At 35.7% G+C, this 13,222-nt stretch overlaps 2 protein-coding genes across 4 annotated transcripts in view; one reads left to right on the top strand and one right to left on the bottom strand.

The window, feature by feature from the left end:
- LOC129807741 (leucine-rich repeat serine/threonine-protein kinase 1) overlaps positions 1–11,761 on the top strand; it is a 38,650-nt gene extending 26,889 nt beyond the window's left edge. For 2 of the 3 annotated variants that reach the window (XM_055857192.1, XM_055857194.1), the window contains 4 exons: positions 3,325–4,360; positions 7,269–7,497; positions 7,566–8,247; positions 11,295–11,761. In XM_055857192.1, the coding sequence (XP_055713167.1) occupies positions 3,325–4,360; positions 7,269–7,497; positions 7,566–8,247; positions 11,295–11,549 (2,202 nt within the window). In that variant the 3' untranslated portion in view covers positions 11,550–11,761. The remainder of the gene's footprint in view (positions 1–3,324; positions 4,361–7,268; positions 7,498–7,565; positions 8,248–11,294) is intronic. The other variant, XM_055857193.1, reaches the window with a different exon arrangement.
- Positions 11,701–12,644, bottom strand: LOC129807742 (26S proteasome non-ATPase regulatory subunit 10-like). Its single transcript, XM_055857195.1, has 2 exons — positions 12,427–12,644; positions 11,701–12,364 (listed from the first exon to the last, which is right to left on the bottom strand). Exons 1-2 carry the CDS (start codon positions 12,523–12,525, stop codon positions 11,768–11,770), a joined length of 696 nt encoding a protein of 231 aa, XP_055713170.1. The 5' UTR covers positions 12,526–12,644; the 3' UTR covers positions 11,701–11,767.
- Positions 12,645–13,222: the final 578 nt, after the last annotated feature.

Here is a 13,222-nt window from a genome sequence, read left to right as displayed (position 1 = left end):
TAAAATTATAAGAACCCGCTTATCACAGAGCAGTGATGTCCAGTAAGTTAATGCGCTCCTGCTTGAGGAATATTTATTGTAGGAAAATCAAAAATCAAATTTCCATTTTAAAAAAAAAGTAAATTCACATAAGGGAAGAGTACCAGCGACAGCGATCTGCAGGGTTCCTTGGATCGTCAGGTTATTACCTTATTGTTGCACCAATTCAAGTCATTTTTATTTAAAAATTATTAGCAACTTTTAATCATTATACTCTCACAACAAGAATGCAGTGCATTAACTCAGATTTCATTTATAAAACCAATTTTCCGTGAGACACCTAATTAAATTCGTGACGATCCGAGGTACAGAGTACATAGTTGCAATTATGCCTATTAGGTAAGATTCTTAACAATCTCACCTACTATAATCTTAACAAAATCTCATGTCCTCCGATCGGGCTCAAACTTGACCAAAATGTGTTTCATCACTTCCTGATCCCGAGTATATGGAGGGCTAAAACCCAATGCACAAAAAACACAAAATTACTTAAATTTTAAGTCGCTACTTATCCCTCGAGGTCCTGTATTTAAATTTTGCATAACGGTGTTTAGGGATTGTTGTTATGTCATATATATAAAAATCTATAACTATGTAACCTGTGAATGATTGGCATATACAACCTGTGAAGGAGTTTTCCACCGTTTTCACTCTGGAGGTTGGTCATCAACGCTAAGACGGCGGTGGCCGCATAAACGCAAAGCATATAATTACTTGAAAAGGACTCGAGTGTAAGCACAATAAATAAATAAATAAAAACCGTTCTCGTCCGTCCGTCCGGCCGAGCTTTACAGCTCAATAGCTCCCAAACTAAGAAAGATATTGACTTGCGTTTTTCGGAAAGTTATATAGAGGAAGATTTGAAGGTTCGTATTAAAAAAGGAGTCCAAGATTTAAGAATATTTACTGAATGCCACATACACCGAATCAATTATTTCACTATATCAAAAAAAAATTTCTTACTTATTGGGTTCATAATTCTGCCTCACAAAATTCCTGGAAGTCCTTGGATTTTCCTCTACAGGAAATTGAAAATATAGCGGCATTTTTTACGAAGGTGCCCTAGTTAACTCAGCTTCGTACCACTTTTTCTCAGCTCTGTAGGCGTCATTTTCCCCGAAAAAATTATACCGGACATAAAAATTTGGGCATCACTACTTAGATGGAACTTTCATCTACTTGTTTTCACCATTTGTAGAAGATATCACGCATTAAAAATCAATTTTAAGCTATTTTTCTAACACATATTTTTTGACACTCGGAAAACCATTTTTTCCCTGCATTCTGACAGTCAGTTAAGAGCTTGGTTTCATATGATTCCCTCATAATCACACCTAATGTAATCCTCAAATTTTCTCTAACACCTCCAATGGGTCTTACAGAACATATTTCGGACGTAACTGATTCAGTGATTCTTAGAATTACCAGTGATTAATTTAAAGTAAAATGTGAAAAATTCCGCTTGAAAACAAAGCAAATTGGATGAAAAATTCTCAAAGCGCACCGCATGGGCAATGAAAGAATCACACCTACCATAAGCAGATTCAGGCTTAATGTTTAATTTGACAGAAGTGAAATAAAAACATCCGATGAAGTCTCATTTTGATGGGGAAGTGCGTGTTTTCCTTCGAGATTTTAGTGAAAATTGCTTAATATCCCAATTTTCTTGTGAATTTATTCAGTGGAATCTCTCATGAGTCAAATATCCCGAGCGGCATACAAAGTGTAACCCTAAACAGTGAGGAATTCTCAAATTCGGTGGTTAGTAATTTTGACAGATATTTTTACGTAGCTGCAAAATTCAATTTTCCTGAGCTGCAAGCGTGGTAATTTTTGTGAATTTTCCTCCACCCACAAAAACGACCCCCTTCAAGCAAAAGATTTTCACGGTAAATATTAACCATAATAAACCCTCTATAACTTTGAATAGTTGCTTTTCCGAAATGACACTTGCAGTGTGCAAAAATGCATAAAATATTACACATCAGAATTACGATTTTAGGCCCATTTTTTATTTTTGCCTTTTGGACCCAGGAAAAAAAGGCCTAGGCTTCCAAGTTTGTCAGGAAATGTGAGATGTAGGACTAGCTTTTAAATTATATGTCCATGGACGAAATTCATTTAGTAACTTGGAAAAAAATCAACTTTTACGAAGCTGCTACATTACGAAGGTGCAAAACCTTCCCTAAATAAATTTAATAAGAACAATTTAGTTCAAAAGGCTACTTGTTTAACTGCAATAAAATTGAAATTAATGAGCAATTTTAACATTTTAATTTGCTGTATTCAAATTTAATTGAGCAACCACATTTATGCTATTTTAGCGTGTTTAAACATGTTTTGGTGGGCCAAGTATTAGTTTATATCAATAAATGAGCGAAAATGTAACAATTCATCTTGAAATTAAATTGAATTTACAAATTTAAAAATCCTAGTGGGACAGCACGGTAAGGATATTTGCTTCATTGGATAATCATAATCAAACTTGAAATATGTCAACAAACTTTTTTCCAATTTAACTGCCGCCCGAATTAAAAAGTAGCCCGATCTTAATAGATTAGCGAGATTAGACGAATTAGCGAGAGTCTACTGTATGCTGAAAATGCTGCTTTTTTCAACTGAGGGTGCTCGCTGGGCAATTAATGAATTACAGTAGACTCTCGTTCAATCGGTTTTTTTCAATCGGGGACAAAATTTTGTCGAGAATTGTCACGTTTAATTATGAAGCTAATTCGATCAAATTCGCTGTAGTTCTTCCTATTTTATCGTGGTTTTTTGTGGAATTTACAATGATTTTGATGCCCAAATCTCTCGATAATTTGTATGACATTTTGCCCCAAATGCCCGATTGAGAGAGAATCTACTCACTGAGATAAAAAATAGGGTGCGATTAACATTTTTTCCTCAGAAATTTAACACTTTTTAGGTGTAAAAATATATCAACATTTTTGAATGTTAATTTTACACCTTTTAAGGGTAGAAATAACATGAAGAAGGGTAACTTTAACCCTTAATACACCTAAAAAGCATAATATTTACACCGATTTCGGGTCAATACTGCAGGGTAAAATTAACATGAAAAAGGGTAACTTTTACCCCCAATACACCTAAAAAGGGTAATATTTACACCGATTTCGGATCAATAATACAGGGTAAAATTAACATTTCCGGAATGTTATTTTAACTTTTTCGGATTTCTCTCTCAGTGCTGTCATTTAAATCTGTAGTAAACCGTTCTAAACCCAAAAGGTAATCTTTCCCCTTTTGTTCATCTCCTTCGGCTAGATCTTTCTGGACTTGTCCGATTGCTACTTGATCCGGCCGGAAGACATCACGAAAGGTCCCCTTTTGGGTCGTGGTGCCTTCGGGTTCGTCTTCAAGGCCACGTGCAAGTCACGAGTGTCACGAAGCCTTATCCCAGTGGCTATGAAAATGCTCCAGCCCGTGCCACCGGGATCACGGGCCAAAGAGAGCGCTGTGATTGCCTATAAGGCTGCCCTGGGAAAGTGGGAGAGAGATCCGCTTCAGCATTCGTGCAAAGCTTACTGCACAGCACGACAGGAACTTGCGGTCCTTCTGACGCTCAAGCATCCGAATATTGTGCCTCTGGTGGGAGTCTGTACGCAGCCACTGGCTCTGGTGCTGGATCTGGCCCCGAAAGGTGCTCTGGACACTGTACTGAGGCAGTATAGGAGGAGTGGAGCACGGATTGGTCCGTATTGCTTTCAGTCGTTGGTCCTGCAGGCTGCCAGAGCCATGGAATATCTCCATAGGCGTCATGTCATCTACAGGGATCTCAAGGCTGAGAATGTCCTAGTGTGGGACTTCCCAGAACCTCATGCCGTTGATCATCCGGCCAATTGTGTGCATATCAAAGTGGCTGACTACGGGATAAGTCGCGTGACACTTCCGTCAGGAGCTAAAGGATTCGGAGGCACTGAAGGTTTCATGGCGCCGGAGATTATGAGGCACAATGGCGAGGAAGAGTACACGGAGAAGGTGGATTGCTTCTCATTCGGAATGTTCCTGTACGAACTTCTCTCGCTGAGGCAACCTTTCGAGGGCCACGAGGCTGTCAAGGAATGTATCCTCGAGGGTGGACGACCAGTGCTCACGCAGAGAGAGACCCAGTTTCCCAGCTACTGCCTGGACTTAATGGTACTGTGTTGGGATCAGCAACCCAAAAATCGACCATCTGCCAGTCAGATTGTTTCAATTGCAAGTGCTCCGGAGTTTACTCATCTCCTCGACGTGGTATCCCTGTCGCATTCTGGAGGAGTTCTGGCAGGAGTTGGGTATCCCGTTGTGGCCAATCCGGAAGGTAGGAATTTTTCTCCTCACTTCTTTAATTTGAATCTTTTTTGCAGGAAAAAAAATATTTATACCCTTTTCAAGCCTATCCCGTTAAAAAAAAATTTAGCCCACGCCCCTTTAAAGACAAAGAAGTACACCACAGATCATTCTGGTCAAGATTTTCTTCTGCCTCTTCCTAATTATTTTTTGAAGAACTAGTTAAATCTTCAATCATCTTCAATATGATTATTCCTGACATAGTGCTTTCTTCCGCTTCTTTTAATATGGAAAAATAGGCCACGCCGCTTTGAAGACAATCCCACAGATCATTCTGGTCAAGATTTTCTTCTGCCTCTTCCTAATTATTTTTTCAAGAAGTAATTAGACGTTTGGTCATCTGATCATCTACAATATGAATATTCCTGGCATTATTCAAGATAGTGTTTTCTTCTACTTCCTTTACAACGAAAAATAAGCCACGCCCCTTTACAGGAAAATCGATAAAAATGTTTATGTAATTTTCAGGCGATGCTGAAAGTTTTACTGCATTTCAGATAAAAAAGCATGAGAAATTTAGGTTAAAAAATTTAAATGGGCGTGATCTTCAGGGGGCGTGACTTATTCTTTTATTGTCAATTATATCTGATGTAGCCTTTAAAACATACGGAACACCTAAATATCTCTTATAGTGACCCTGGAACTCTTATTCGTTTGAGCGGTTATACTAGAATTTGAGGTTATGTGTAACATAACCTCGATTAAAGCGTTGAACTTCAATAAAGCATGCAATTTCTCAACGAAATTCAAAAAATTGCCATTCTATTTCATGAATTTTTACAAAATAAGGTAAAGTACCCTTACTCGACCGGGTTCCTCTATTCGACCGGTGGGTCAATTTTTGAATATTTGATGGTGAATTTCATCAATTTCTATGAATTTGTCACTGATTCGTATTATTTAAAGAATAATTGACCTATTAATGTTAGATAATACACAAAATATTATAGCAAATATAATTAAATTGAATAAATAAATCTACCGGTCGAATAGAGGAACCGGTCGAATAAAGGGTACTTTACCTTACTCTGGAAACATTTTAATTAGAACGTATACGATAATTTTTTGAGGTTAGGATTTAATTAATTTCAAATTTATTCTCGTTTATGAATAAATTCATTTTTTATCGCGACCGTATGGGATTTTCGTGAGTTTTCAGAATAAAAGGTTCATTAAATAATAGTCTTAATTTTTAAGGTTAAGTTTGATATAACCTAAAACTTTGAATACTCCAATATATTGAATATATCTCTTTTAAGTTAATCAACTTATTCTAGATAATTTATTAGATTGATTACATGACTTGGGAAATTAATGAAAATTTTCGTACTACAACATAACATCCTGAATCCTGACTAACTAAACGCGATTTTATCAGTCAGGTTATAACAATTTCCTCCCTAGAATCTAAAATTTCAGGTAACTCATGCAAAACTCTTTCATTCTCAAAATTAGAAATTTACAACTTTTAATCTTAAAACTAACAAATCTGCGAAAGGCAGAAAGTCGTAACCCCAAAAACGTTTTTGAGGTTAGGAATCATATTCATTGGAGGAAATGTAAAAGAGTTAATAAAAACGCCAATTCGCATTCCGAAACTTTTCAAAAATCTGATTTTTGAGGTTAAATTAAACGTAACCTGAAATTTCAAAGTAAAATCTTTACGATACAGAAGAATTAGGCTTTAGTTGTAACCTCTAAACAGTTTCAAAGTTATGAATTATACTCATTGCAGGAAATGTAAAAGAGTTAATAGAAAACGCAAATTCGCATTTGAAAACTTTTCAAAAATCTGATTTTTGAGGTTAAATTAAACGTAACCTCAAATTTCAAAGTAAAATCTTTACGATACAGAAGAATTTGGGTTTAGTCGTAACCTCAAAAAGAGTTTCAAAGTTATGAATCTGTCTCATTGGAGGAAATGTAAAAGAGTTCATAAAAAACGCCAATTCGCATTTCGAAACTTTTCAATAATCTGATTTCTGAGGTTAAATTAAACATAACCTTAAATTTTAAATATAAAATCTTAACGAGGCAGATGAATTAGGCCCTAATTAAGCCTTAGTCGTAACCTCAGAAACAGTTTCAAAGTTATGAATCAGATTCATTGGAGGAAATGTAAAAGAGTTAAAAAAAAACGCCAATTCGCATTTCGAAACTTTTCACAAATTTGATTTTTGAGGTTAAATTAAACGTAACCTCAAATTTCAAACTGAAATCTTAACAATACAGAAGAATTAAGTCTTAGTCGCAACCTCAAAAACAGTTTCAAAGTTATGAATCAGATCCATCGGAGGAAATGTAAAAGAGTTCATAAAAAATGCAAATTCGCATTTCAAAACTTTTCAAAAATCTGATTTTTGAGGTTAAATTAAACGTAACCTCAAATTTCAAAGTAAAATCTTAATGATACAGAAGAATTAAGCCTTTGTCGTACCCTCAAAAACAGTTTGAAGGTTATGACCCTAACTCATTGGAGGAAATAAAGTTCATAAAAAAAACAATTCGCATTTCCAAACTTTTAAAAAAAATATTTTTTAGGGTAAATTATATAGTCAGAAAGAGAATTCTATTTCTTCTGACATGAAATAAAAATTATTATTTATCTATCTATCCAAATTAAACATAACCTCAAATTCCAAAGTAAAATCTTAACGATACAGATCAATTAGGCCTTAGTCGTAACCTCAAAAACAGTTTCAAAGTTATGAATCAAATTCATTGATTCATTGAGGTTAAATTAAACGTAACCTCAAATTTCAATGTAAAATCTTAACGACACAGAAGAATTAAGCCCCAGGATTGTGGATCCTAGAAGGGCGTGGCCAAAATTTCTTTGTCAGCAAAACTGTCAGGATGCTGAAGATATTCAGAAGTAGATGTTTGCTTTCCAGATGATACTCTGTCATATGAATTGTGGCTTCCGTGCTCAAATTCGCGCATCGATTTGCTCCTGGGATCTCCGAAGGGCTGGCAACAGTACCATCGGATTCTTTGTCCAAAGATCTCGACAGGACGCGGAAGTTCCGCCATGAAGCTCACAACGGTCTGCGTTGTGGATACTTCTGTGTGGATTGGAGATATTGATGGGAATATCTATGCTTTCAAGTAAGTAGCAGCTTTGGAAAAGGGAATATTTCAAGAAGGGAATCACTGATGTGTCAATTTCTGTGCAGTGCCTCAGATTGTACGCATCTCTTCTCGTACGCTCTGGAACCATCTCAGCCAAGTCCAGTTGTTGCTCTTGTTCATCTCAGTCGCATCAATCGTGTAGCTGCTGGTCTTGAGAATGGGAGGCTATTCCTCCTGGACTCATCAAATATCCCCACAAGCTTTGTTTCGGCCGAGGGCAGTTTTGTCCTGACTGAATTGGGTTCCGGGGAGCGTCTGCACAGTGTCTGTGCTCTCTGGCGCATGGATGATGATGTCTGTGAGTTGTGGTGCGGAGAAACAGATGGAGCCATGAATGTATTTGGTCTCAAAGATTCTGTTGTCTCTGACCACACTCTTCTGAACCACTTTGACGTGAATCTGGGTGGTCGGGAGTCAAATGTTGTCCTCCTCTATGCGTCAGAAGAGTACGTGTTCTCGTGCGTGGCTCCTGGTTGCATTCTGTATCAATGGAATGTAACCAGGAAGGAGATTGAGAATCGTTTGGATTGCTCTAAGCTCATTCCCTGTTCGGAGAGCCTCAGGAGTATTGCCATTGAGGAGCATCTGAGTCCAGGGAAGTGCCAGATAACAGCTCTTGCCGTTCTCAACAATGATCTGTACATTGGGACAACATGGGGATGCCTGATTATCGTTGAGAAGGACTCCATGCGTCCCATTACAGTTTTTCGTCCATTTGACGATGAGGTGAGTTTTTCTAGGTTAGATTTCCTTGTCTTTTACAGGTTATGTTGAACCTAACCTCGAAATTAAGTGGAGCCAAAGATTTTTGCTGTTTCTGAGTGGAAATTGGGGATTGAGGCTCATTTTGGGATTACGTACCAAGTCAAAACAGTCACCCTAACCTCAAAAATTATAGAAAGAATAATTTCTGAGATTTAGAACCCTTTTATTTGGTCTCAAGAAGCTTTATGCTATTTGAACTCTAACCTCAACTTTTGAGGACATAATTTTTTACATTTTAAATGAATAAAATTCTAACCTAAAAAAACGTAACAAGCCCTTCCCATTTTAAATGTTTCTGCAGTGATAAGTTCTGAAGAAAAAAGATATTTAGATTCTCTAATTGAGTTTCAGCGAACACAAACCGGCTAGCGTATGTGGATTTCCCTGTTAAAATAACCTGTCTTTGCTCTTAGCAATTCAATTATAACCTCAAATGCTAAGATAGCCTCATTTATCAAATAGGTTAGTTAGACCCTAGAAATAAATTATTCAGGCCAGATGTAAATTTACCAATTACTGCAACTAATTTAATATTTTAAAGGAGATGTTAGTTCACAATTTGAGGTTATGCTGAACATAACCTTATAAATGTTAGTCGAACTTCGAAATTCTGTGACGATGAGCAATGTTACTTACGAATTTGTCTATTTGAAAGATAAATTGAACTTTCTGAAATGTTATTTAGGTTTTTCTTTTTAAAGACTTCTAGTATCGCTAAAATATATCACTTTCTAACCTTACTGCGTTTGAATCTATTACAGTAGACTCTCGCTCAGTCGGCTCTTTTGCAATCGGGCGAAAAATTTTGTCGACAATTTTCACGTGTGATTATGAAGCTAATTTGCTCAAATTCGCTGTAGTTCCTCTTATTTTATCTTGGTTCCTTATAATTGAGCGCTTTTTGTGGAATTTACAATGACTTTTACGCCCAAATTTATCGATAATTTTGATGATATTTTGCTCCAAATGCCCGATTGAGATAGAGTCTACTGTAGTTGTTTTAGATAATGAGACATACGGCCTATTGTATAACTATTTCCTTCCTAGAATTTGAAATACTTCTATTTGTTCATGACGTTTGCTAAATTCGCGAAGTTTTTACGAAATTTTGAGGTTAGAATCGGACTTATTTTGAAAAATGAAGCTGTTTATCTTTCAAATAATTCATTTACTCTTATTTTAAAATTATTTCCTAAAATATTTGTTTAAATTCTGAGAATTTTTCTTTTTTATTCGAAGTTTGAATAAGTAAGGTTATATTCAACATAACCTTAATTTGAAATACATCTGAACTGTAAGAAAATTACGTCTCGGTCAATAAAAAATCACTCGATCAACTTCTTGTTACAGTATTTGATTAAAAAAAAATAGAAATAGAAATAGAAAATTTGGGGTTATAAATTGTTCTATTGATAAAACAAGATCGTTTATTTTTAGGTTATGGCTTATTAAGTTATAAACCTAGATTGTAGTGATTTCTTAGTGCTGAGAATTCTTTATAAATGGCAAATTTTCATGTGAGAAACAAAGAGAAAATATAATCTACACACTTTTCATTTTATATTGTAAATTGCAATTATAACCTTAAAATATAATGAAAGTTCAAAGATGGCAAAAGCAAAGCTTATAAAGTTGACCTTTCTTTGTGGTTTGTGGGTAAAAATCAGGTATTTTCAAATTGTTTAAAATCTTTTGAAAAAGCATTATAATGCAGTTCTGAAAAATCATCAATATTCACCTCAAATTCAATTCAATTCAATTCATTCTTACGTGGTTGCGGCTGCCAACCGACTTCCCTACCGATCTCATCACGTAAACGGCAGAAACCACTGAATCACTCGAATCACTGATCATATATGTAGAATTAGAAATAAGTGGAATATTGAGAAAACCTTCCTTTTCAATTAAGAATAACTATATTTTGGTGATTGAATCTTTACAACTGAAAAATTCGTCGTCTTTCCTTTGAACAAAAAGCCAGAATAAAATTTTCTCAATCTGGACTACTATTTTTCATTTCTTTCAAACGGACTACTATTTTCTTCCAAATTATTCCCACAATTATGCCAAATTTTGTACGTTATATCAGTTTTAAATTAAATAATCGTACGTTATAAATCAAACGCTTTCTAACCTAAGATTTCCTGCAATTTTGATTAAATGTATACACCGTACAAGAAATTATTGAATAACATCGATTCTCCCAGAATACTTAAGAAGTGTATTAAAATGTTTTCGAAACTTATAAATATTTTGGATAAAATTTTCAAATTTTTGAGGTTAGAAGTTAACTTTCCATAAACTTCAGAAAGTTATAAATTCTAGGAAACTTCTTTCATTAAATTTTGTAGGTCAAAAGGAAGTGAATTTTAATTTTAAATGACAAATTTTCACGTCAGAAACCAAAGAGAAAATCTTAGGTAAAAACATTTTTTTTAAATTATTTTTTAAAATTTATAACCTCAAAATTTAATAAAAGTACTAAGATTGAAAAAGAAGACCTTGTAAATTTGACCTTCCTTCGGTTTTTGGGGTGAAATCCAGCTACTTACAAACAATTTTTAGCATTTTAAATACCTTTACAATTCTACTCTGAAACTGTATCAGTATTAACCTCAAATTAAGTGATCACGTGTTTATAAATTAAAAGAATTCTAACCTAAACTATTGAAGAACCGCCGATTCTTACAAAATAAATTCATTAAAAATTTTTGAAGCTCAGAAAAATGTTTGGGATAAAATTTTCGTATTTTTGAGGTTAGATGCTAGCTTTACAAATAAAGAAAAAAAATATAAATGCTAGGAAAGTTATTTAACTTAAATTTTAAAGTTTAAATGAAAGAAGTTATTTAGATGATTTAGATCTTTAAATTAGACAGGAAAATAGAACGTGTTATTCCTGAAAAACTATTTTTAGGTTAGATTCAATATAACCTGAAATTCCGAAATGAACCTTTTCATTGGAAATTATGAAAATCCGATCCTACAATTGAACTTTTTATCGGCAGGTTCGATGCATTTTGCCTTTGTACACGCCCGGACACAATTTAGCACCTCTGATTGTGACCATTGGCCGTGGGTATCGCTCCCTGATCAATCGATACACAGATTCTGCGCCCAAATCCATCACAACGCCTTCGGGGAATGAGAGGAAGCACCTATTCGGCAGTCCTGATCACATTCCCGGAAACAGTGGGCAGAAGGACAGGAGCAACAATATGCATGCACTGATCTGGCGAGCAGATCACTGGACACCAGTCTAATCCGACCGGCTAGAGAGAGAGAGAGAGCATTTTAATCTTTGCGCAATTCTTCATTTAACCGTCCTCTTTGTGTGCGTGCATGTTCTTCAAGGATTTTTGAATTTTAGTGCTTGATCTGTGATTTCCAGAGGATTACCAAATTAACCAACAATTATTCCTTAACATTTTATTTATTTGATGATAATTATTAAAAAAGAAGAAAGTACATAAAATCCCAGTTAAGATGATGCAGGTGTTTCTGCCAGATTCAGTTTATCAAGGATTTCTCGACGGAGTTGGAGGCTGCAGTAGTCCAGGGGAGACTTCTTGGCTTTGTTGAGAATGTGAACAGAGGCTCCGGATTCAACCAGAAGAGCCACACAGTCCAGATTTTTTTCCTGACAGGCTAGGTGAAGAGGTGTATCACCTTCAGCATTCTGACCATCGATATCTATTCGCTGAGGGCCCTTAATGAGCATCTCCATGATGTCCTTGCGTCCAGTGGAAGCCAGCCGATGGAGACAAGTATCATTGCGATCGTCACGAACATTGACGTCAGCCCCTTTGTCCAGCAAATACTCCACGATGTCTTTGAAGCCCTTCGAACAGGCATACTGCAGGGAAGAATGTCCATTCCAGTTCTTATCAGAAATATCCGCTCCATTGTCCACGAGAATCTTCATCACGTCCAATCTCCCGCCGAGAGCGGCCAGAATTAAAGGACTGGCATTTGTGTCATCCCTTTCGCTGAGAAGACCTGGATTCATGGTCAGAAGGAGCTTCACTAGTTGATCTCGACCAGCCAATGAAGCCCAGTGAAGCAGAGATCTCTCATTCTGCAAAAATATTCAAATTCTCAGGATTTCCCGCGGGATCTCGCAGCACTCGTCACACTTACGCTGTCTTTTTTCTTAGCATATTCCGGCTTCTCACCCAACAATATTTCCAATTCATGAAAATCCTGCTGTGACAATTCATACAGCTCCAATGCTTCCATTTTTTAAAAATTTATTTACAGAGAAAACCTCAAGAAAATCAAAAGGAAAAAACACCACGAGAAAAATTTGTCAAGTCACCACAAAATTTGCATCAAAACAAATGCCACATAACCTCACTTTCTGCTTTGGAGACTGGAATATGCCGGGAGAAAGTTGCATTTTGGAGACTAGGTGCCTTCCCGCCAAAAAAAAGTTCCCGCCCAAATCAAGTTCATGATGCAGGTAAAAATTCTCATTTTATTGATTCCACAAAAAACACACAACTGGGTCATATTCAATTAACTTTGCAATTTATGTTGAAAATATCATTGTGGAAATCATAAATTTGCAATATAAATTGTATTGATTTCACATTTTTCGTCGAAGGGGTTGGGGAGACCTGTGGGGAGCTGTTTGATGTAGAGTTTGGAGGCTAGGAATGGGCAGGAGCACAGGAGGATGACTTTGGGTGGAAGATTTAGTCTCTTTCAAGGGAGAGATATCTGGTGAACAATTTAAGCCTTGTATTAAATTTGTTTTTAATTTACGAAAGGGGTAGAAGAACCTACTTTGTAAATAAAAAAATGTTAGACGTTTGTTTTAAGTAATTTATCTGTGGTAGCTTCTAATAACTTAAAAAAAAACACTTAAAAATAAACAAAAAAAATTATGAAAATAAAAATAAATGAGTTATATCTCTAATTTCTAAAAAAAAAG

The sequence above is a fragment of the Phlebotomus papatasi genome, chromosome 3, assembly GCF_024763615.1.
Source record: "Phlebotomus papatasi isolate M1 chromosome 3, Ppap_2.1, whole genome shotgun sequence".
In the NCBI taxonomy this organism is placed as follows: Eukaryota; Metazoa; Arthropoda; class Insecta; order Diptera; family Psychodidae; genus Phlebotomus; species Phlebotomus papatasi.
The sequence above is the reverse complement of the archived record's forward strand: the minus strand, read 5'-3'. Positions and strand labels throughout refer to the sequence as shown.

Bases quoted from the DNA above. Each gene is read 5' to 3' on its own strand.
- LOC129807742 (XM_055857195.1), bottom strand. From the start codon at position 12,525: ATGGAAGCATTGGAGCTGTATGAATTGTCACAGCAGGATTTTCATGAA. The intron at 12,365-12,426 runs GTAAGTGTGACG...ATATTTTTGCAG, and splicing joins ATGCTAAGAAAAAAGACAGC to AATGAGAGATCTCTGCTTCA.